This window comes from Tasmannia lanceolata, unplaced genomic scaffold, assembly GCF_043159265.1.
Source record: "Tasmannia lanceolata isolate RefF3 unplaced genomic scaffold, GAP_Taslan_0.1 ptg000023l, whole genome shotgun sequence".
Taxonomy (NCBI): Eukaryota; Viridiplantae; Streptophyta; class Magnoliopsida; order Canellales; family Winteraceae; genus Tasmannia; species Tasmannia lanceolata.
Window position 1 is genome coordinate 4,716,670 of NW_027518700.1, and position 22,710 is coordinate 4,739,379.

The window sequence follows — 22,710 nt, forward strand, 5'->3', positions numbered from 1 at the left end:
TGCTACTTTCGTAAGTCAGGGTATGCCCTGACTTGGCCTTATAGATGCTATGTAATGTTACTAGGGACTTCTTGTCCCCTTTGTATCATTCATGGTATCAATAAATATATGTCGCCTTTCAAAAAAATTTTTTGTTAAGTTCAAATTTCTATCTGGATATTTATTACTTTTAGTTTTTATTTTTATTACGGTATACGCAGTTGTTTTCCGTTTAAATATCTATTCCACAATTTTTCTGTGTTCTGTTCTGAAAATGATTTTCGTAAGTTTCACACATATTTCGCACACGTTTCACATACGTTTTCTACAGGTTTTCCATACGTTCTTCACGTGTTTCATATAAGTTTCTTATATGTTGGTCATGCATTTCGGAAATGAGTTTCCTACCTTTCCGAAACGCGTTATAGGGGAAACGAGTTTCCCACCTGCCCAAGGAGTTTCTGGCTACTATGCTAAGTATAATTGGAGAAGAATATATGTGACTAATCTACTACTATCTAATGTGCAAGTACTTTGCCATATGTAATACAGACGTGTACAATTGTATACTATGAGATATTATATGCTCTAATAGTATACATATCCTGATCAACACTACACCATGTACAATATCTGGGATCGTCTATATATATTATATATATATATATATAGGGAAAGGTGTGCGTACTCGGTCGAGTAGATAAGCTTATCTACTCGGTCGGGTTAAAAACAGTGGGGGCCTACATTTTTAGGGTGAACCAAACTATTCATTTGAAAGGCCCTTACCTAGATAGGGTGTCCACAAAAAATCAGCCCCATAGGATCATCCTAACCCATGCAACAGTGGAGGGAAAAATGGACAAACACAGCTTGTCCACAAATCTGCCCATTTTTCCCTCCACTGTTGGATGGGTTAGGATGATCCTATGGGGCTGATTTTTTTTGGACACCCTATCTAGGTAAGGGCCTTTCAAATGAATGGTTTGGATCACCCCAAAAATATGGGCCCCCACTGTTTTAACCCGACCGAGTAGATAAGCTTATCTACTCGACCGAGTACGCACACCTTTCCCATATATATATATGGGATCATCTTTAGAATTATCTTGTATAATGTTTTGTTTGACTTGCTTATTGCTTTTTTTTTTCCAGGATCGAGAAAATATCGAGCGTTTAGAAATTACAGGTGTTGGTGATCCATCTGGTCGGGGCATAGGGTTCAGCTATGTTCGTGTAGCTCCCAAGGCACCAATTTCAAGTGCAGTGGTGAAGAAAAAGGCTGCTGCTGCTCGAAATACTACACTAACTGGAACAGATGCTGATCTCCGCAGATTGAGCATGGATGCAGCTCGTGAGGTATAACCAGTTTTTCAATATGTATTTTTTTTGGAATCCCCACTGAGATATTTCTTAAGGATGTTTATCGCAATATGTTTTCATTAACGTTCAAGTTCTCGTAGTCAAGGATTGAAATTTTCGTTTCGGTTTTAGTCTTAGCCGAAAACGGTGAAATTTCGGTTTAGGTGAAAATCTTATAATTTCAGCTGAAATTTTTAAATTTCGGTTTCGGTTTTAAATTTCGGTCCAGGCCGAAAGGTTGAAATTTCAGTATTTCGGCCGAAACTTAAGACCATGCTTGTATTGTAGTTCATACTCAATCAGTAGCTAGAGATGTGTGTACCATGTGCATGCATGTTGACAACTATTCATTTCTGACAATATTTGCTCCATTTTAACAATAGATCATTGCCGAGCAACTTTCAATATAGCATATGTACTGCAACAAAATATTAAATCATAGGATTATTTTACAATTCTAGTAGTGAAATTCTTCTATTCATGCTGTTATTCACCCCACGGAATCTCCCTCTTGCCTCTACATTTGTTTCACTTGTTATTAGTGCTAACAGCTGGTAACATGATTTTGTCTACCCTATCTTTAACTCAGTCCAGAACTATTTGTGGAGTGTCATTATCACATCTATTTATTCTAGGTTTATCTAGACCGTTTTCTTTAGCAGTGGAAATTGCTCCATGTATGTATTAAACTATTAATGTGAAAACCTGATATGTTGGGATAGTGTTTTTTTAATCCAAAAATATAGAGACTATATTGGGATAGTTTTTTTTTTTGGTAAAGAAAATTGTCATGTGCACTGACACAAAGCATGGAATGAGGCAATTGCATTTAGGGCGTGTTAAAGTATAAAAGATAAATAATGCCTTTCTCCATTAGCTTAAGCTTTTGGAGAAGTTGGTAAGTTTAACATGGTATCAGAGCCAAAGGTCTCGAGTTCAAACCTCCCGGATAGCAAAAATCCACATGCGATGGTCGGCCCAAAGTAGGACCACATGTGCCACGTGTTTGCCAAGTGGGCTACACGTGCGGGGGAGTGTTAAAGTATAAAAGATAAATAATGCCTTTCTCCAATAGCTTAAGCTTTTGGAGAAGTTGGTAAGTTAACAGGGCGCGTTTGGATTACCAGAATAGGGAATAAGAATCGGCTTCTGATTCTCCATCCGCGAATTCCAGTGTTTTGGATTGGCATTGCTAGCATAAAAGGAAACCCGGGGCAGAATATTTCACGGAATATTGGGCAGTTTTAATACCTCATTCTGGTTGACTATCTCCTCTCTAGAGAAAATCTCCCCCTTTTTGCGTCCCTCCCTAAAATCTCTCTTTCTCTCTCCATAGGACTAATTTAAGGTAGAAAATATCTCTCTAGATTTAGTGAGAAAATCTCTCACTATTTACCGATTCCTGATTCTAGTGCTTACCAAACAGTTGAATAAAAAATGATATTCCCTTTACCCTGGGAATTTGAATAGGATTAGAATTTGATTTCAATACCGATTCCTGATTCCTGTAATCCAAACGGACCCCTAGGGTGATGGTGTGGTGTATAGGACTTCCCTTTAAGTTTCTGAAACAAGTTAGGATTTGAATGTAAATCTGCAGTGTGAGCTTTGGATTTGCATTTGATTGTCAACTACGTTTTTATTGGTGAGTTATGCTTTGAGTGTTAGGTAAGAGATTTTTTTTAATATTATTAGGAAAAAAAATGTATGACATAACTTATCAAATGTGACCTCCTCAACCTCAATATACAAAAAGCAAAAGATTGATCTCCTGCATGGACTTATGTTTCCCCACTCCCATTGTTTAGAGTGGTGGGATCCAATGAATTGATTTATGGTTCCATCAGTTCCACGGTTGTTTATTCTCTTATATTCTTCCTTCTTCCTCTTCGTTTCTCCTTCTTCTTCTACCTTTCGATGCTTGTATATCGATGATGGTCTTTCGATATTAACATTGTATCAGAGCAAAGTGGTCATGGTTCCAAGAAGAAGGCCAATAACCAATCATTTTTTTAATGAATGGTTCCAATATCTAATGTTTCTCTTCCTTTTTCTTTTCTTTGCCTCCATTGTTGGTTATTGCATCCTTCTTTTCCTTTGCCTTCTCTGTTGTTGGGGATTGCATTCTCTTTGTGTCGTCCACCATTGGAGAGTTGCACCAATAGCCTATTTGAAACCCTACCGTGAACAATCTCTCACATCCTAAAACCCTAAAACCTTAAATCTATTGTCATGTCCTAGATCTACACCAAAGTCCCCAATACCTCATTTGAAACCCTATATCTACTAGATTTACACCTTCAAACCTAGATCTACTTCCGATACCCAGTTCATAACCCTAGATCTACCCCCAATACCCAGATTTAATCCCCATATCCTAGATCTACTCTAATCCTTCCTTTTCAAAACCATAGATTGTCACCAGGTAGCCTAAATCTACCTCAGTCCTCTCCTTTCAAAACCATAGATCTACTCTCCACACCATAGATCTACCTCCCTAAAGGTCTATCCCCTTGCATTTGAAGCCCTCAATCTCCCTAAAACCCTACAACCCAACTCCACCCACCTACTCTCTTCATACACCCTAAATCACATCTTCGACTCTTCGTACAACCTACCCCACCACATACCTTTGTAAACCCTACTCTACGACCTCCTCCCTTTGTACTCTCTACACGTAATCTTAACTCTTCTTCCCCTTGGGCCCCATTGTGAACTGTGGTGTTTAGGCTGTCCCCGTTCATTCTCCTCATTTGTGGTAATTAGAGGATTCTGCATGCAAAATTAAATTGTTCTTAATAATTCAAACCGATGGTGATGTGAACTAATATATAACCTATTCAAGAGGACTGTTTTGTGATTTTGTATGGGTTGTTATGCACATAACCTGTACGTGGGATGTTGTCACTGTGCCTCGGCCTCAGTATCACAGCTAACAGTAAAGGTAAACCTACTATGATGGAATTGCCCACTGGTCATCTAACTTTTGTTAAACTAAATGAGGCAAATTAAACAGGTCAAATTACCTTCTGTGGGCCCAATCTGTTGATGGATCCCCAAAGTCAGATCCTGAGTAGATGTGTGTTCCCATGCTAAATCATGACTAGCTGTGGAACTCTATAGAAACACAACCCAGTGCCAATGCCATGCTCTTGGATAAAATAGAAGAGATTTGTGACTTGGTGAAGGAATCTTGTGCCCCAGAAAGTCTGTTTCCTTTTTGTCCTTCATACATTGCCTAAATTTCCTTATAATTTATTGTATGTTAATAAATTGACAGAGTCTTCTTATTCCTCATATTGTCTTTCAAGATATATAGACAGAAAATGACTGGTGGAATGTTGAATCAAGAGGCCTCTACTATCTGGACCATGGACTATGTGGTGCAAGCTTGCATACTACAATTTCATCACAGCTTTGGCATTGACATAATATTCGTCCATCTGTCCTTGGTTTAAAATTAATTGATTTAAGTCCTGAGTCTGTTTATAGTTTATGTTGTGTCAATTAGGCAAGCATCATCATATTTCATTTCCATTTAGGCAAGATAATAGGACATTAGTTTCTTTCTCTGTTATTCATTATGATGTTTGGAAGCTGTCTCGCATTCCAACTATATCTAGACAATATTTTGTTATTTTTGTAGAAGACTGCCCGTGCATGACGTTGTTATATTTGATGAAAAATCATCTTGCATTTAGCATTGATTATATTTCAAAGCTTTCACATGGAAATCAAATTAATTTGGCAAAATTGGGGGCATCCTGTGTTCTGATAATGCTAATGAATATTTGTCAACTGGCTTTCAAAAGTATCTTGAACAATCTGGCATCCTACATCACACATCCTTGGAGATAAACCAATCAGATTGTGATTCTTACAACAAATGTGGACGATATATTTGTTACTGGGAATGAGTAGAAAAAAGACAGATCCTATCAAGAATTGTTTGCTAGACCTCATACAAACCAAAGCTTTGGGTAAAGTATGATATTTCTTTGGTATTGGACTTCCACATTTAACATCTGGAATTATTTATCTCAAAAGAAAATCTGTAACAGCTATCTTGTCATAATTGGAATGCTTGGAGCAAAGCTGATTTAATATATTCTGGAATTATATATTCTGATGGAAGAATTAGGATTCAAGGTTCCTCAGCCTATGAAGATGTACTACAAAAATAAAGCTAGTACTTACAGTTGCACGCAATCTAATACTAATTGGTGCATATGTCTAACATTCGAGGACATTTGGAATGATACTTCTATGCTGTGTAACTCTATTTGGATCTACTCTCCAGATGTTGTGTTTTTGCAACAGTCCATTAATAATCAAGGCGGTTGTTTTGGTAGGAAGGGGTCAAGACGCATGTGTTTATCTGCCCAAGTTCTTTTTAGGCTATGTTTTATTGTATAATGCACTGAAATCGGTATAAGATACAGGAAAAGGGAAATATTTCAGAGGTGATCCTTGGGATCAGACATGGTGTGTGGTCACCCTATTTTATTTATGTATGTTATGCGGAGAGGTGGGGGACGGGTAGATTAGGTTGTACTTCTCATGTCAGGCATTGAAGGAGATAACTTTCTTTAGGTTTCGTGGACTACTTTAAGAGGGCAATGATTGCATTCCTTGGGATCAGAGATGATGTGGGGTCAGTGGCCAACCTATTTGATATGTGGGAGTCATGTTGAAAGGTGAGAGATGTGTAGTTTATGTTGTATTTCATTAATCCTGTGATAATACATTTGTACTAGTGATGACAGGAAATGACCTCACGTGCCAAACATAGTAAGTGATTATCATGCAGTTTCTTTCTATGGTACAGTGTAAAATCAGTGGAACTGAGAAATTGAATAACTATTATTTCAATCTTGTAACTTCAAGGGATTGCTTTTGTACTGGCAATGGCTGGGGATACCCTCACATGCCAAACATATTCAGTTATTATAATGCCAGAGTTGTGGTGACAAATTTATCTTGATATAAGCTTACACTTATGCATGTTCTGAAGGGTTTATATGCTTCCAATTTCATGCAATAGACATCTACGCGGTATGGTGACTCTTTGAATGTCTTTGTTTGCATAGCCACAAATATTTTCCTCGAGAATTTCTCGAGAAGTGTGTATCTGGGGAGATTTTAAATTTGTTTTGTTACTTTTCAGGTTTATATCAGGAAGAAAACTAGCAAAAATATCATTTATCATGAAAAATATCACGACTTTTTTCAGTCTCGGGAATTTTTTTTTTTGAATGGTAAAGATGATTCCATTAAAGAAAGAAATGAGACCAAGGAGGTCCCAAACAAAATTGAAATACAATAAGCACAAGAAGGGAAAGAAAAAAGGATACAACAAAAGATATAGCTCTGGGCAAATCAAGGAGGAAGATAATCATAGAGGTCCAAGCTCTCCTTTAAAACTCCCTCTCTAGGTAATCTGTCTGCCTTGCCATTTGCAGAACATCTAGTGCGGGTTAAAGATATAGGCACAGCCCCAATCCTGTCTTGAATTTCTGTCTCGGGATATTTTGGGTTTTTCTCGTTTTATCAAAATGTGGCGATAAAATCGCGATATTTTGAGAAGTTGGAGATATTTGTGACTGTCTGGAATGAATTCAACATCTGCTTTGTGATATATTTGTGACTGTCTGGAATGATTTCAACCTCTGCTTTGTGATTTCTAATTGATCTCTTTCTAATCAGTTCCACCTTTTTTTATTATGTTTCTCACAAATTTGCAATATAATTATTTTTCATGTTGGTTACCTCTTGGTGCGTTGCTCTTTCTAGGTTCTTCTTAAGTTCAAAGTTCCTGAAGAACAGATTGAAAAGATGACTCGATGGCATCGGATTGCTATGGTACGCAAGCTTTCAAGTGAGCAAGCGGCTTCAGGAGTTAAGGTTGATGCAACAGCCCTCAGCAAATTTGCTCGTGGCCAACGCATGTCATTTCTTCAGCTTCAACAGCAAGCCCGAGAAAAATGTCAGGAAATTTGGGATCGACAAGTTCAGAGTCTCTCTGCTGCCGATGGTGATGAAAATGAGAGTGATTCTGAAGCAAACAGTGATCTTGATTCTTTCGCTGGGGACCTTGAAAATTTGTTGGATGCAGAAGAGTGTGAGGAAGGTATGGAGGGTAATTATGAATCCATGTGTGATAAAGTGGATAGTGTTCGGGGGCTTAAAATGAGAAGGCGCCCATCCCAAGCTCAAGCAGAGGAGGAAATTGAAGATGAAGCAGCTGAAGCGGCGGAACTATGCAGGATGCTCATGGAAGGTATGGACAATTTGGTTTTTATTTTCTGAGGAATCTTTTTTCTTGGTAAATTGCTGCTATCTGGATAGTTAAACTATTGAACCCAAATACCTGTTATCTCATCTGAGTTTGCAGTCAGTGGTTTTCCTGTATTGATTTCATTAGGTTGTGTCGATTTTCACTAGATATTTATATCAAGTTTCTTTCCTTCTGCATAATACTGAATATATAATTCCACCAACTCAAAACATGTATTGATTGTTTATACTGTTTTTTTTCTTTTTTGAATATCTTGATTGTTTTTGCTGTTTGAAAGGAATAACTGTTATCAGGTGATATTGGTTAAATTGTTTAAACTGATGGGAAAAATTGCATTTTGGATTACAAATATGAACCTATGTTCTCAGATATTACGTAAGAATCATTTATAAATGATGGGTAGCACTAGTTGCCTCTCTACCTCCTGAAATAATAGTTAAAAATCCATTTGTTCCCCTAGCACCACTATCAAGTTAGCATTCAAACACCATAGTACCCAATCGTGATCACACCACTCAACTTTAATAGGTGGATTGTGCATGGACGAAACACATACACAGCCGCTATTCTTTGGCAGGAAGTGTACATTTTGACCTCCACCTCATTTTGTTGCCCCCGACTACACATGTGAGTCCACTTCAGGAATCATTCTAGAAACTCCAGTATGCGCGCACCTCTCGTGAAACACAATCATTCTAAAATTATTATGGGTTGGACTTATCAAGGCTAAGGCCGAGACTGCTATTTCACGCGCCAATTGGAGAACATTGGCAAGCTGATTCACAAACAATGGAAGAGGTCGTGCGCTTGTGACTCTCCTATGCACCAGAAAAGGGTAGGGATCTAGAGGGCAAAGGCAAATGATGCCCTTGCCCTCATTGTACTTTTCATGTTTTCTCATTAATGAAAGAGTAGTTTTGGCTCCTGTTGTGTTTTGGCTGGTACTCTTTTCTCCTTGTTGTCTCAAAAATAAGTATAGTTGCCCTCCTACCTTATTTTGCATGAGAATAGGGGTGATTGTTCATCATGGAAAAACCAGCACATCTGTTCGGATATTTGCCTACATTTGTGTGTTTGCCTCGCCAAGTGGCCCTTCAAAACAACAAAAAGCTTACTGGGCATGTATTCAATAATGCCTCCATTAAATGTAATTTATGAACTCTTTTAGATTTAGTCAATCATCAGGTTACTTTGGATTGGTTGGGCTACTATAAATGATATAAATCCCACAACCAACAAGCCAAATGGGGGGGAGTCTCGTGAAATGAAACAGAGAAGGTTATTTCCCTTGGGTAGGTTTAATTATAATTTGATTCAAGCAAAGGACATGAACAAGCATGTAATTCAAAAAAGATGATTATAGAGTATAAGAGGGTCGATTGAGATCCAAAAGTAAGCCTGAAGGCTATCAGAATATCATGCTACTATTTAGCTCTGTTCATCACAAAAATTAGCAAGCTAGGTCTTTATGATTTATGAAGATTTTTTGTTATTTTTATTTAATTTTTGGCTAAGATTTAAGCCAAGTTTTAAATTTCAGTTTTGATTTCGATCACCATGGAAACGGAAAGGTTTCGATTTTGGTTGGAAATTTTGGTGGAAATCATGTAGAATCACGAAGTAGGGTACTGTAGAAATCTTGATTTTAATCATCGCCTTTTCTTTGACTCTTGCCCTTTCTTTACTTTATTTGGGAATGTTCCCAAATGCACAGGTGTGGAAGCTATAATTGTAAACCACGATTGAATCCATGGAAGCATTGTTTTATACATTCCTGTTAGTCTCGACTCTAGGGATAATTTTTTTCGCTATCTTTTTTTCCAGAACTTCTTATGTAATTGATAGGATTGGAAGATGAAACTTCAGGAAATAATAGAATAAGCACAAATACACACTTAGAAATCATCACATAAGGGCAATTTTAAATTTCCACCGAAACCGACACGAAGTGTTTCTCTTTCCATCACCGCCAAAACCTAAACCGAAATGATCGAAATATTTCCGTTTCAACCCCCACCTAAACCGAAACAACCAAAATGCGTAAACCAAAATTGTAAGTGTAATAGTGGTATACTACGGGGTTGAGCATCTAGTTCAGCTGGTATAGACTTTGTTCTTTCACTCCGAGGTCAGGTGTTCGATCCCAGCTTACCCACCAAAAAAAATAAATAGTGGTATACTTTTTTTCTTTTTGAATGGTAACAGATTTCAATAAAAGAAAGGAAGACCGAGAAAGTGAAAAAAAAATAGTGGTATACTACTATTACACAATTATATTTATATTAATTGCAAGTGAAATGTGGTGCATATATTATATCTAAATATTTACATGAATTAAATGTGAAATTTGGTATGTACTAACCTGTCATACATGCACAATAGTGCATGTCACTACGTGTTTGATGTTTTTAAACCATTATGGATGGCCTCTGTTGCATCAATACGGATATGAGTGTCGGCATCCGACACGGGTATCGAGTGTCTGATTTGGTAAACCCCAAAAAGAAAGACGTGTGGATTTGCTAAAATATTTTAATTAATTCTGAAATTTAAACTATAATAAATAATATATTTACATTTTTTAGTAGGTTCAACAAGTATAATGTTTTATTTTCATATAAAAAATATAAAAAACATATTATTAGGATGCATTAGCTTAAAACATGCAGTAATTGTAAGGTTGTGGTAGCTGTATTCAGAAAAAAAAAACAATTAAAAGAGACCTAGAAATGTATGTGATTTTTTTTTTTGAATGGTGAAATAATATATTAAAAAGCTGGATAACCCATGATTAATAAGGTCAAATACGAACAGAAACCAGCAAGGAGGCTAGGACTGCCTATCCTTGCCAGGAATAGTTATATAGATGACAATAGCCCTTTCAGGGTGGCCTAAAATAAAAAACCTCAAGATTCGCCTTGGATACCTCTTTAGCCATACGATCAGCATCCCTATTTGCTAATCTTTTAACATGGTGGAAAGAGATCGCCGAACCTTCTATATCCTGGATTTTATCAAACCATGGAGCAAACCTCCAAGGAATGAGAAAGCTGCCTTTGACCCACTTAATTACATTATGGGAGTCTACTTCAACTATTACTTTGTCTGTTAGTGAGGGGTCAAGCAGTCTTAATCCCGAAGGACAGCCCTCACCTCTGCCTCATTTGAATCCGTTGAGCCTATTGGATCTGAGAAAGCCCATAAGATGTTACCAAATTCATCTTTTAGGACGCCTCCAATCTCGTCTGGCCCTGGGTTCCCCATATGCTTCAACTGAAATTTCGTTCTTCACCCTTACAAAATTTCCACAGAGATGTTAAAGATTTCCACCGAAAAAATCACCAAGGCATCAAACTATTGGCATCACATGGACTGAACATTGTGGTGATCGAAGGAGACTCCCGAAATGTAATTAAGTGGCTCAAAGGATCTCTAAAGAACCCTTGGAGATTCGATTCATTCTTTGATGAAATTTCAGATTGCTCCACATCTATGGTACTATCTTTTCATCATGTTTGTAGATCGGCTAATGAGGTGGTCGATAGATTGGCTAGATTGGGAGTGTCAAAGGAATCTTTGGCCCTTTTTGACTCCCTCCTTGACTTATCTTTGGTGCCCTTATACATGCCTTTCTGTTCTTTATGTTTGTAATCCGACCACCTCTGTCTTTTTTAATAAAATTGACGATCATTCAAAAAAAAAGAAAGATTTCCACCGAAATCGCCGAAATTACTGAAATTTTATACATTTTGGTGGAAATTTTTTTAAAAAAAAACTGAAATTTTTATCAAGGTTTTACATGATTTCGGCTGAAATTTCCATTTCGGTCACAGCCGAAACCGACATTTAAATCCTTGTCCATATGTTTCTGTGATTTTACAAGATTTTCACTGAAATTTCCAACCCAAACCGAAAGGTTTGTCGATGTTTAAAAAAAAACCGAAATTGAAAGGTTTCTGTTTCTGTGGTGACTGAATCGAAATCCAAACCGAAATTTAAAACCTTGTCTTATACTAATTCATGCTTATATAAGTGATTATTTCCTGAAAATTAGTAGTGGGTTGAGCAGTTATAACTAATAGTTCTATAGCTAGAATTTACTGCTGACAATGTCTGTGTCTGTTCATCCATGTAATGTACTCCAGCAGTCCAGCTTTAAAGATATGTTTATTGAGAGAAGTACTTGTTTCCTATCATTTTCTATAAAGCAAAGCTGTGTTACTCCAGATTTTAATACATCTCAATTAAAATGTAGAATTTGTAGCAATCATGTAATGGCAAGGTAGCACACTACTACTGTGGCACCCATATAACAGTTAGTATTCAATGTATATTATAGTAATTCATGCATAAATAAGTGTAGAGAGCTATCCTGTGTATTACTGTAACATACAGTTGGCGTTCACTATTCTGTAGATGATGAAGCTGATGGGGGCAAAAAGAAGAAGGCTTGGCCTGTTGGGAAGTTTGAGGCAGGGTTGGGCCCACAATTTGTTTTTAGTTCTGAAAATGCTGACTCCGCAAAGAAAACCAATACTATAATCAAGAAAGTCATTCGCACACCCCAACCTGATGGATCATTTACCTCCAAGGAGATCATCATTCGCAACTCAATGGAGGTAATTTTAATCTACTTAAGGGTTCATTTTTCTTGGATCTCTGGTTTTGGTTGCTTTATTAAGTCTTCTCTACTTAATAAATTATTCATTTTGAATTGAATAAATTAGCATTTCTACTTCCAATGCACTAGAAATTTTAAGCTTTGGTGAATACAGGTGGAAAGTTTTCTTGCTAAAAGAAATAAGTTAGGAGAACTAAAGGCAAAGAAAGGAAATGCAAAGGGCGATGTCCGTTTGGGAGCAATGAAAAAGAAAAGTATAGGAGCGGGATATGGATTTAAGGTAGACCACCAATGATTTACTCTATACCTGGTATATAAGTAATATTTCCATGGTTTGATGATTTTCTTATTCTGAATTTTGTGAAATTGGAAATTTGATTGCCATTTAATATGAAAATTAAAATAAAGACCCTGGCTACTTAGATGATATCTATATGGGTTTTCAATGAAGGATACAGTACGATAAACTAGCTTTTCCTTTGCCCACGCATCATACTGAGTGTTCCAATTTTTTCTGCCAACTGTTGGCCATTGTCGGTAAATTGTAAGGACATTATCTTTAAGTGAACAATCAAATGTTTTCAGATAATTTTTTCTTGTACCATGCCTAATATCATGTAGGAGAGCTCAAGGAGATATCTCTTAAAATGAAAAAATATACTGAAGTAACTTCATCCATATTTTTATATTATTGCTAAATACACTGTTCTTTACTTCTTTTTCTTCAATATAAAGTTGTTGAGTTTATATCCTTTTTAGTTATATTTTCTGTAAATCCAGGTTATTAAGGAGAAGAAACATACAGAGAAACCAACAAGAGAAAGCTTTGTCTGTGGAGCATGCGGTCAGGTGTGTGGCCATATAACTATGCATTGGTTAGGCAAAATGGACCATCTTTCTCGTTAGTGACTGTTCACCTTGTGGTTGACCAGTTGGGACACATGAGGACCAACAAGAACTGCCCCAAGTTTCCTCTGGGAATACCAATCGAAAATACGGTGCCGGAAAACCAATCCGGGAAATCTCATCTCCATGATGCTTCCACGCAGCCCCAGCCGAAAACTCCAACCAAGAAGTTATTAACTAAAGGTGTGGCAAAAAGTGCCGCTGTCGAAATGCCTGAAAGCACTGAAAATTTGAGGTCAAAACTGCCTTCCAAAATCCTTCCTTTGAAACTCAAATGTGGGCCCTCTGACAAGTTAAGTGAGAAAAATGTGGCTGGCACTCAGGGTTCTGACAAGCAGGTCGCGGGCGACCCAGAAGCAGGGAACATTGCCAATATTGCCATTGGTAAGATAAATAAACTTAAGATTTCCAGCAAGATGAAATCTGAGGACATGCAAATTGAGTCACAGAAGCCTTTGGTTGTGATACGGCCACCTGTCGAGGCAGATAGGGACCCACCTCGCAAGAAAATTATCATCAAACAACCGAAGAAGATTATTAATGTGGAGCAAATAAAAAATGCACTGGGCCCGGGAATCGAGGATGGATTTAGAAGGCCTGAGAAGATGGTTGACCTGTCAAGCTTTATTCCCCGCAGAAAGGACCTCAAATATTTGGCTGAGCAGGAGGCACAAAGGAAAACCTATGAGGAGAGGAGATTGTGGGAAGAGGAAGAGAAGAGAAGAAGCAAGGAGAGGATGAGGGAAGAGAGGGCTTGGAGAGAAGAAAGACAGATGCAAGAAGAGCAACAGATAGAATTCGATCTTAGAAGGCATGAAAGCAGGGTGCAAGAGGAAAGGCAAAAGGCAAATAAGAAGAAAAAGAAGGGACGCAAGTTAAAGGATGAGTATTTAGAGGAGCATAAGGAAAATAGAAAAGATCGAAGGATTCCAGAAAGGGACCGAGCTGCCAAGAGGCGGCCTGTGTTTGATTTGGGGAATTATGCCACAGAATATGCCCCTCCAACAAAGCGCCGTAGAGCGGGAGAGGTAATCTTGTATTCCTGCATCTTCCAATTTACTACATTGCTCGAGTCCGGTCTTATAATACTGGTACACCCATGCTCTCCATGTTTTTTGCATGGAAAGACGAGGCATGCTCTCATTTCACTTTTTCTAAATGCAAACCGAGCCACTCATATTGATACCATTCTTCCAATAAACTACAAACAGTTTGAGATACAGCAATTTGAGATTCAGAAGGAACATTTGCCTTTTGGCCCTGTTTGGATTGCAGGAGTTTTCTAGAAAGTTTGGAAAGGAAAAAAAAATCTAAAATTTCGAACTTTTTTACACCCTGAAAAGGATAATTGAACCAACATATTCAAATTTTACTTTGAGAAACCTTCAATTTATGAAAATATCCATCGAAATTAACCATAATCACATCATTTCTCTCTAAATTGTGGAATGAAAAAGTTTTCCCAAGAAAAAATTTCCATGACAAATTCTTTCTTGCAATCCAAACAGATACGTGGGGATTCAAATTGAACTTTCTCAGGATTTTTTCTGATGATTTTCTAGGATTCACGTTTTCCATTTGATCCTGGATATGGATTGGGGATACATTTTTTTTTTTTTGTAGCCTTATGGAATCTCCATGGAATGATCATGAATTAATGCTAGTCATTGTTCCGTGGTACTTCATGAAGATTTGAAAGGCCAAGTTGCCTATATCTTCTGCCACTTCTTTCTCAAACCAAATCCTAATCTGCATACACATCAAAACATGTATTCATTTACTCAAAATGTACATAATTACATGCATGGATGCATAGATACATTGTCATGGCTCTGATTGTACAATTCCTGCATAGGTTGCACTGTCAAACATTTTAGGGAATATCGTGGAAGGCCTCAGGGATGCGAAAGAAGTATCATATCTTTTCCTGAAGCCGGTGTCGAAGAAAGAAGCTCCCGATTATCTGGACTTCATAAAATCGCCGATGGATCTTTCGACGATTAGAGAGAAGGTGAGGAGGCAGGACTACAAGAGCAGGGAAGACTTCAGGCATGATGTGTGGCAGATTACTTATAATGCGCACTACTACAATGACACCCGCAACCCTTCCATCCCTCCCCTTGGGGATCAGCTCTTGGAACTCTGTGACTATTTGTTGAAGGAACATAATGCTGGCTTGACCGAAGCTGAATCTGGTATTAAACTCAAAGATACTTAAAACATCTGCGAAAGCGTTATTTTCCTTTTGTCAAATGTGCATTATCTGTAAAAATATGGAGCCTTAAAAATTTCTTCAATTTTCTGTTGGTATAAAAGAAGTAAAGGGAATAAATGATGCTTTAATTTTGTCTATCTATTGTGCCCCTTCTGAAAAAAAAAAAGACCCTCCCCACCGCGCGAAAAATAAAAATACGGGATAATTACATGTACACCCCTTCTGCTATGGCCAAATTACAGTCCTGACCCCGTGGTGGCGTGGTATCGACCCCTCATCTTTCCGACATTTTTTAAGTAGACCCCCTCTGTTGACGGTCTGTTAGTTTAACCTGACAGAATGACTAACTACGGTTAATATTTTGAAGATAGAAATACTCTTGTCAATGGTTTTAAGCCATTTGCAGAGGGATTAGCGTCAAAATAATTACCCTCGTCACTGGTTTTAAGCCATTTGCAGACGAATTAGGCTTACGCCATTTCCTTCACGGCCGCCGTTGCCATCCCTGGCCACCCTGTTGTCGCCGTATCCGTGTTGCTCTTTTTTGAAACCAGGTTCATGAGAGCTCATATAAAGCTTATATGAGCTAGAGTGCTCAAACACATGGGTCCCACATTTTTTGTGGTGATCCGAACTCTTCATTTGCAAGGCCTCATCATAGATAGGGTATGTACCAAAAAGCAGGTCCATTGGATCATCTAACCCCGGAAAAAATGGACAGATTTGTCGACAAACAGTGTCTGTCCATTTTTCCCTCCACTTTTGGATGGGTTATTATGATCCTATGGACTTGATTTTTGGTACACACCTTATCTATATAAAGGCTTTCCAAATGAATGCTTTGGATCACCCTAAAAAATGTGGGACCCATCTGTTTATGGAACTCTAGCTCATATAAGCTTCGTGAGCTCAAGCTCACAAATTGTTTTCCCACATATATATAGGGAAAACATTTTCTGCGCGATACCTCAGTAAGTTATCTGAGCAAGAGCTTAAAAAATCATGTGGGTCCAAATTGTTTGGATGATCCAAAGCATTCATTTGAGAGGCCCTTACATAGATAGGGTGTGCCCAAAAAATCAGCTCCATAGGATCATCCTAGCCCTTCAAATTTTGGAGGTTAAAAATGGACAGATTTGTGGAGGTTTATACCCATCCACTTTAACCCCCACAACTCGAAGGGTTAGGATAATCTTGTGGAATAGATTTTTTGTGCACAGTCTCTATCTTTGCTCTATCCAAATGAATGCTTTGGATCATCCAAACAATGTGGTCCCATATGTTTTTTTGAGCTCTTGCTCAGATAACTTATCTGAGGTATCGCTCAGAAAACTCCATATATATATATATATACACACACACTAGTGAGATACCCCGTGCAATGCACGGGTCGAAGAAAAATGCATACGCATTGGGTTATTTCTCATTTTGGAAATGTAGTAGAAGATGGTATGTTAGAATATGAGGGCTAAATTTCTGTTTGTTATACAGCAAAATGCTATTCAAGGGCTGTGATTTGGAAGTCAAAATATAGTTAAATAAAGATAGTAGGGACGTCTATTTTGACTAACATAATAACAATATACCTAATTGTAAACAGGTGTTGGAGCCATTGAAGAAATTAATTTGTTTGAGATTTAAAAGTGAACTTTCATAGGCCACTTTAATCTATTGGAATTCAATTTTTTGCAAGTGCTTGAAAGCTTTGAGGATGTAAATAGGTGACATTGAGAATGTGAGGCTGAAATTCATGGGGTTAGAAATTTGAGCATATCTTCTAATGTAAATTGGCTGTCAGGCATGGTATTGGTGTGAGGATATTGCTGAATGTATATGTAACAATAAAAGCAACCAAAGACCAAGCTGCCACTGTCTAAAGGGACGGGAACCGGCGTCAGAGAAAGAAAGAAAAAGGCTTCAATGCCATGATGCCTATGCCGTACACCAAAGTCAAAGAACAAAATATGTCCTAATGATGTTAGCATATTAAAATTCCAGAGGTAAGTAATAGGCAACTTCAGTTACTTCCACACTAAACTATAGGGACAGAGTATCTGACAATAATGTTATCATAATATAATTTCAAAGCTAAATAATAGGCACCTTAAAAGATATGTGAGGGAAATATTTACAATCATTTCATACATTCTTATTTGAAAACGGTCTTACATACAGCTTTCTATGAAAGCACTTTGTACATTAGGAAGCCACCACTATTCCTTTCTCTCCTTAGGTATTGAAGTGTTCATTTTTGGTAATTTAAAGTATCATCTCCCATCTTCCTGTAAGTAAAAATGCTTGCAAAAGTACTTGCTCATAAGTAATAATTGTATCTTCTTCTGGTAGAACACCATCATCATTACTCTTGAAGGAAAATGAAGGAAATAAAAAATTAGAAACTTGAGAAATCTTTTGACGGTGCTAGGAACCTTTTAACTTGGAGAAACTACAGGTAAGGTACTTGTAGAAGTTGGACATTTTATGTGGATGAAAGTATTTCTTCAACGGAAAGATAGATAATTTAAAACTTACAGAGAACTAACAATCTTTTTCCTTCTGTTTCCCGCCAATTATTTGGTGTGGATCTTTTGTATTTGGTTCGGATGTATCTATAAAAATGTAAAAAAATATTTAATATTATTCGGATTGCATTTATGTTTTGTAAGCGTATAGATTTTACCTTGCTCTGAAGAACTTTCAGTAGGTAATACATCCGATCGAGTTCTTTTGTTTGCAGTAGACGGAGTTTCATGGTGGGCAGGCAAGGGAGCACCTACATCTGGTGTATTTAGGCCAGAAATATCATCGCCAGCATGTGCTGTAGGAGTACTTGAAAAAATGTTTTCTTAAAAAGTTTGGTACTACAGTGCATGTATACATTTATCTTCATAGTAGATAATAATTTAATTTTCATTAGTGAGTACCTGTAATTAATTCCTGCAGGGCATGACTTTCTTCTGTTCAATCAACATTAATAATTGAATACACAACTGTGGTTGAAGAATTTGCTTTCATAAACTGGATCTTTTGGGCCGAGATGATGAAGATGTATTTTTGACCAATATGCTCTTGAAATATAAGATTCACGAGTTCGATATCAGCACCCTTTCCATAGTGGGTAAAAATAGAAGTTATCAGTACTCTATACTATTGTAATCTATTGCATACTTAAAAGTATTGAATGCAAACATACCTCAAGTATTTGCGATTTAAAGTCGGCGGGCGAAAGTCCTATAATATGACGGGCTTTGTCGTTAAATAAAGTGAAATCTTTTGCGCCAGTCCCGTCGGCGACCTTTATCTTTATGAGATATGTGGGTGATTTATTCAATCAGTTAGAAAGAGTTACTAACAGATGTTGTTGAAACTACTTATCTAATTGATGTTGGTAATGCCTATACCTTAGAGTAGATGTATCGCTCTCAAAGCTGCAAACGTTGCATTTGATCGTACTAGCTGTTCTTGAAACTTTTTTGAAACACGACATACATGCAGCATAGCAGAACAGTTGATCTGCATGTATGTACAATAGCGCAACAGTAATTCTATAGAAGCCCGCCTACAATTCAATGGAATTGTTTCAATTAGAGAACTCTATAAACATAAGTATGTGAAGGTGAAAATAAATAACGAATTTAGCAGGGCTGTAGATGGTTTTGGTCTACAATTTGTGAGTCATTGTTGTGTTCCTCGTCTAGTTCTGCTATAGAAATTGTTCTTGCTACTGGTAAAGCAGATGCAACAGTTGCCGGTGCAGAAGAGGATAGAATTCTTCTTATGAATGAATTAGCATCTCTATGTGAAGTTAACTTGAAAAGAAAGTAATTTATTTGTTTCAATATATAGAAGGTGAGGTAAAATAACTTAGTAAGGAAACCTCTCAATGTTGAATACCAATTAGACACTTCTTCTCCACCAACACGCATTGGATTGATTGCAATTGAAGTATATACCGTACTTGATAATGAGCGGCCTATAAGATGTAATAGGTAAGAAGGTAAGTAAATCATAAAGAGAGTAACATATAATAATGACTCATGAATTTGATATGTACCTTGGTAGTCAGCAATTCGAATTGCCTTAGCCATGATAATAGTGTGCAATGGTGGACGGAATATAGAGCCTTCGCCTATTTCCTGTGATACTAACTCAGTTTTGTCTCCTCATAGAGTTAGGACAAGAGGATGGTTGCTGGAAGTTGGAAATTTTAAGCAAATGAAAGTAAATTGTGATAAGAATGTCATTGAATTAAGGGAAAGAGAGCGGAAAAATATATATACACGTAGTGACTTTCGTCAATCAACAGTAAGTCTTTTTTCATAATGAATCTGTTGTTTCTTGTTTTCACAGGATGTGAACTGCTAATGTATAGCAAGATTCCAAGAACATCTTTATGTCAACAGATAAAGAAAGAGTTATATTAGAAAAACACACATGTAATGATAAATGCAGTTGTTTTTTTTAAGACCTAATATTAACAATATTTGAGAACTATACCTAGTAACCTTGTTGAGTACTGTGACATCCCAGACGCATCCTTCAGTAAGACGAAATTGTAACCGACCGGCATTCCCTCCCCATGAAATGGAACGACGGTTGTAAATCTAGTGGAGTGCAATTCGAACCGATGATCTGCAATCTTGAACGATGGATTTACCTCTCTTACGGACAAACATCTTATCTTGTAAAAGGCATCTTCTTCCAGGAGGCCTCTATATCTGTCAATGTCATCATTGAACAGCATCCACTGGATTTCCTCTTTCTGGTAAGGAACCAAAGTAATTATAGTTTGAAAAAAATAGGTAAGTCAATGTTACTATGTAGTGTAGAACAGGCAACTATTGTCAGGAAGGTGCAACATACCATTTCATATGCTAGTATGATGATGGTACAAATTCGACCAGTACTCTGGGGTCGGTTGTAGTCGTGAATAGCAAGTATTTGCTTCACTCGGCATTTGATATTTAAAAAAGGTATTCCTTGGTGGATGTACGTAAATGGGATATGCATCCTGCAAAATCGTAGTTGTTGTATGTGCAAAATTTCTGAATGCATATGAAAGAATATATTAGCGAGGAAGTAACAAAAAAAAATTATACATATTCTATTGATCAAAGTGCTTGAAACACTTCTTTGAAAACAATATTTCTTGTATATCCATTTCTTGTATGTTCTTTTTTAGATAATAGGATCTTAACACCTGCCCGAGAAGTAGCGCGCGAAAGAGCAACGTAAAGTTGTCCACGAGTAAAAACAGGCTTAGGCAAAAAAATACCAACTTTTGATAATGTTTGGCCTTGGCTCTTATTTATAGTCATAGCAAAGGCAAGCTTCAAGGGGAACTGTCTCCTCTTTAATATAAACGCCCATTTATTGGTAGATGGGGACATTATAATTCGTGGGATGCAATGTATTTCGCCCTTATTAGTTCCTGTGATAATACTAGCTCGAATTGTACGCCTCTCTAATCCTAGAACAATCAGCCTGGTTCCATTGCATAATCCTACAGATGGATTTATATTCCGGAGAAGTGTGATAGGGACACCAACCTTTAGTTGCAAGCAATGGCTCGCTATTCTAGGGAAGTTTAGAGAGTGTAAATATTCAGGTGTTGGTATGAATTGAGTAGCGCAGGGTTCGGTTCTATCAGTAGTAGCCGAGTCGGCACTAAAATATGTTTTTATTTCACCAGGTAACATGTCCAACATCTGTAAGTTGATGCGATCGACATCATCATTCCTTTGAGCTAATATTGCTCGTTGTTTGAGGTAGCTGTCTTCGTGCAACTTGGATGGGAAGTCAGTATAAATCTCTGAAATTAATCATATTACGCCAGAATTATCGTCATCTATGAGCATATCATCAGGGATAATTATCCAATCTGTTTCTGTGTGAATACCTATAGAATTCATAGGAACGTGGGCGTTTCCAACTTCAAGAACCCAAGCTGCAAAAGTAGACATGTCACGATTCTCTATTGATGTTGACTGCTCTTCAGATATGCGCATATTCCTGATTAAATAATGCAACTTGCAATGGGACCACAAGTAAGATTTCTGCAAGCAAGCAGCTACAGTTACTTATCGGCTAGCCTTGGGAATGACAGGGAGTATTTGCCTAATATCGCCTCCTAGCACAATCATTTTCCCTCCAAAAACTTTTGACCCAACATCAGTTGATGTATTTTTTAGTAAATCTTTGAACGTCCGGTCTACAGATTCAATTGCATGCCGATGTATCATTGTAGCCTCATCCAAAATTATGAGGCCAGCTTCCTAATTAGGTCTACCAATTCTGACTGTTGTGGAATCGTGCAGGTAGAAGTGTCATTTAGTTCAAGTGGGATTTTAAAAGGTGAATGAGCAGTACGACCACTTGGTAGTAATACTGCAGCTATACCTGAGGAAGCTACAGTTAATACTATTTTTGCACTACTGCACAACTTATATATCAATGTTTTCCACAAATATGTTTTACCTGTGCCGCCGCTTCCATATACAAAGTAGAAATCACCTTTATTATTATCACAGGAGTCAATTACTGCATCATAGAGTTTCAATTGTTCGATGTTTAAACCTTCATGTAAATGTTGAAACTCAGTCAGTGCCTCAATTTGATCGTAGTTTGACTCTTTCCAAATTAGTCTGTTTTCATATTCATGGTTGTCAGTTTTCGTTGGCAGTGGTAGAGGAGGGTAATTCAAAAGAGTTTTTCCATTACAATTGAGAATGTTTTCTATTTCTTCAAGTACCATATTCTGTATCACATATGGAGATTATAATAACATTGGATTTTGTAAATGTCTTTGCGTTCTTAATTGTAAGTCTTCTGAAAGAGCTTCATAGTAGGTTTCCCATAATAATAATGGGTTTGTTACATTGCATGATATCAAAATTGATGCAAACAACTGGCAAAGCTTACCTGATACCCAAATACTTGCTTCTGCAAGTGCCTCAAGCCATTCATTATCATCTTCTAACAAACCCAACGAACTACACGCACATTTAAAATCTGGGTAGACAATTCCATTAACAGTGCATATGCTCTCATAACTTGAAGAACCACGTACGATGGTAAGAAGCATTTATAAGTAATAACGTTCACTTGACGATGGGTGAGCAAAATACAGTCTGCTAATAGCTCTCTTTTTCTTACGGCGGTGCCATTATTTTTCTTCTCTATCCCACACCCATGCAGTAGGGAATTCTATATATTTCAATGCTCTCGCATCAGTGAATTTTTTGTTAGTGTCCATCCATTTTGTAAACATTGTTATCCGAACATTTGGATTTTCAACAATTTCATACAAATTGTCATTGTCATTGAATATAA

At 37.3% G+C, this 22,710-nt stretch overlaps 2 protein-coding genes and 1 long non-coding RNA gene across 3 annotated transcripts in view; 1 reads left to right on the forward strand and 2 right to left on the reverse strand.

Annotated features, from left to right (window-relative positions):
- Positions 1-15,515, forward strand: part of HAF01 (HAC13 protein (HAC13)) — a 71,050-nt gene extending 55,535 nt beyond the window's left edge. The window contains exons 16-22 of the mRNA XM_077366792.1: positions 1,132-1,335; positions 7,132-7,618; positions 12,053-12,255; positions 12,412-12,537; positions 13,038-13,106; positions 13,190-14,191; positions 15,019-15,515. Coding sequence (XP_077222907.1) covers positions 1,132-1,335; positions 7,132-7,618; positions 12,053-12,255; positions 12,412-12,537; positions 13,038-13,106; positions 13,190-14,191; positions 15,019-15,381 — 2,454 coding nt within the window. The 3' untranslated portion in view covers positions 15,382-15,515. The remainder of the gene's footprint in view (positions 1-1,131; positions 1,336-7,131; positions 7,619-12,052; positions 12,256-12,411; positions 12,538-13,037; positions 13,107-13,189; positions 14,192-15,018) is intronic.
- Positions 15,516-19,283: 3,768 nt separating this feature from the next.
- Positions 19,284-20,072, reverse strand: LOC143856302 (uncharacterized). Its single transcript, XR_013238154.1, has 3 exons — positions 19,876-20,072; positions 19,433-19,569; positions 19,284-19,351 (listed from the first exon to the last, which is right to left on the reverse strand). It is a non-coding gene; the product is annotated as an uncharacterized LOC143856302 (long non-coding RNA).
- A 417-nt stretch (positions 20,073-20,489) lies between these two features.
- LOC143856650 (uncharacterized) lies at positions 20,490-21,386 on the reverse strand. Its single transcript, XM_077366915.1, has 2 exons — positions 21,278-21,386; positions 20,490-21,190 (listed from the first exon to the last, which is right to left on the reverse strand). The coding sequence occupies exons 1-2, from the start codon at positions 21,384-21,386 to the stop codon at positions 20,490-20,492; spliced, it is 810 nt and encodes a 269-aa protein (XP_077223030.1).
- Between the last annotated feature and the right edge of the window lie 1,324 nt (positions 21,387-22,710).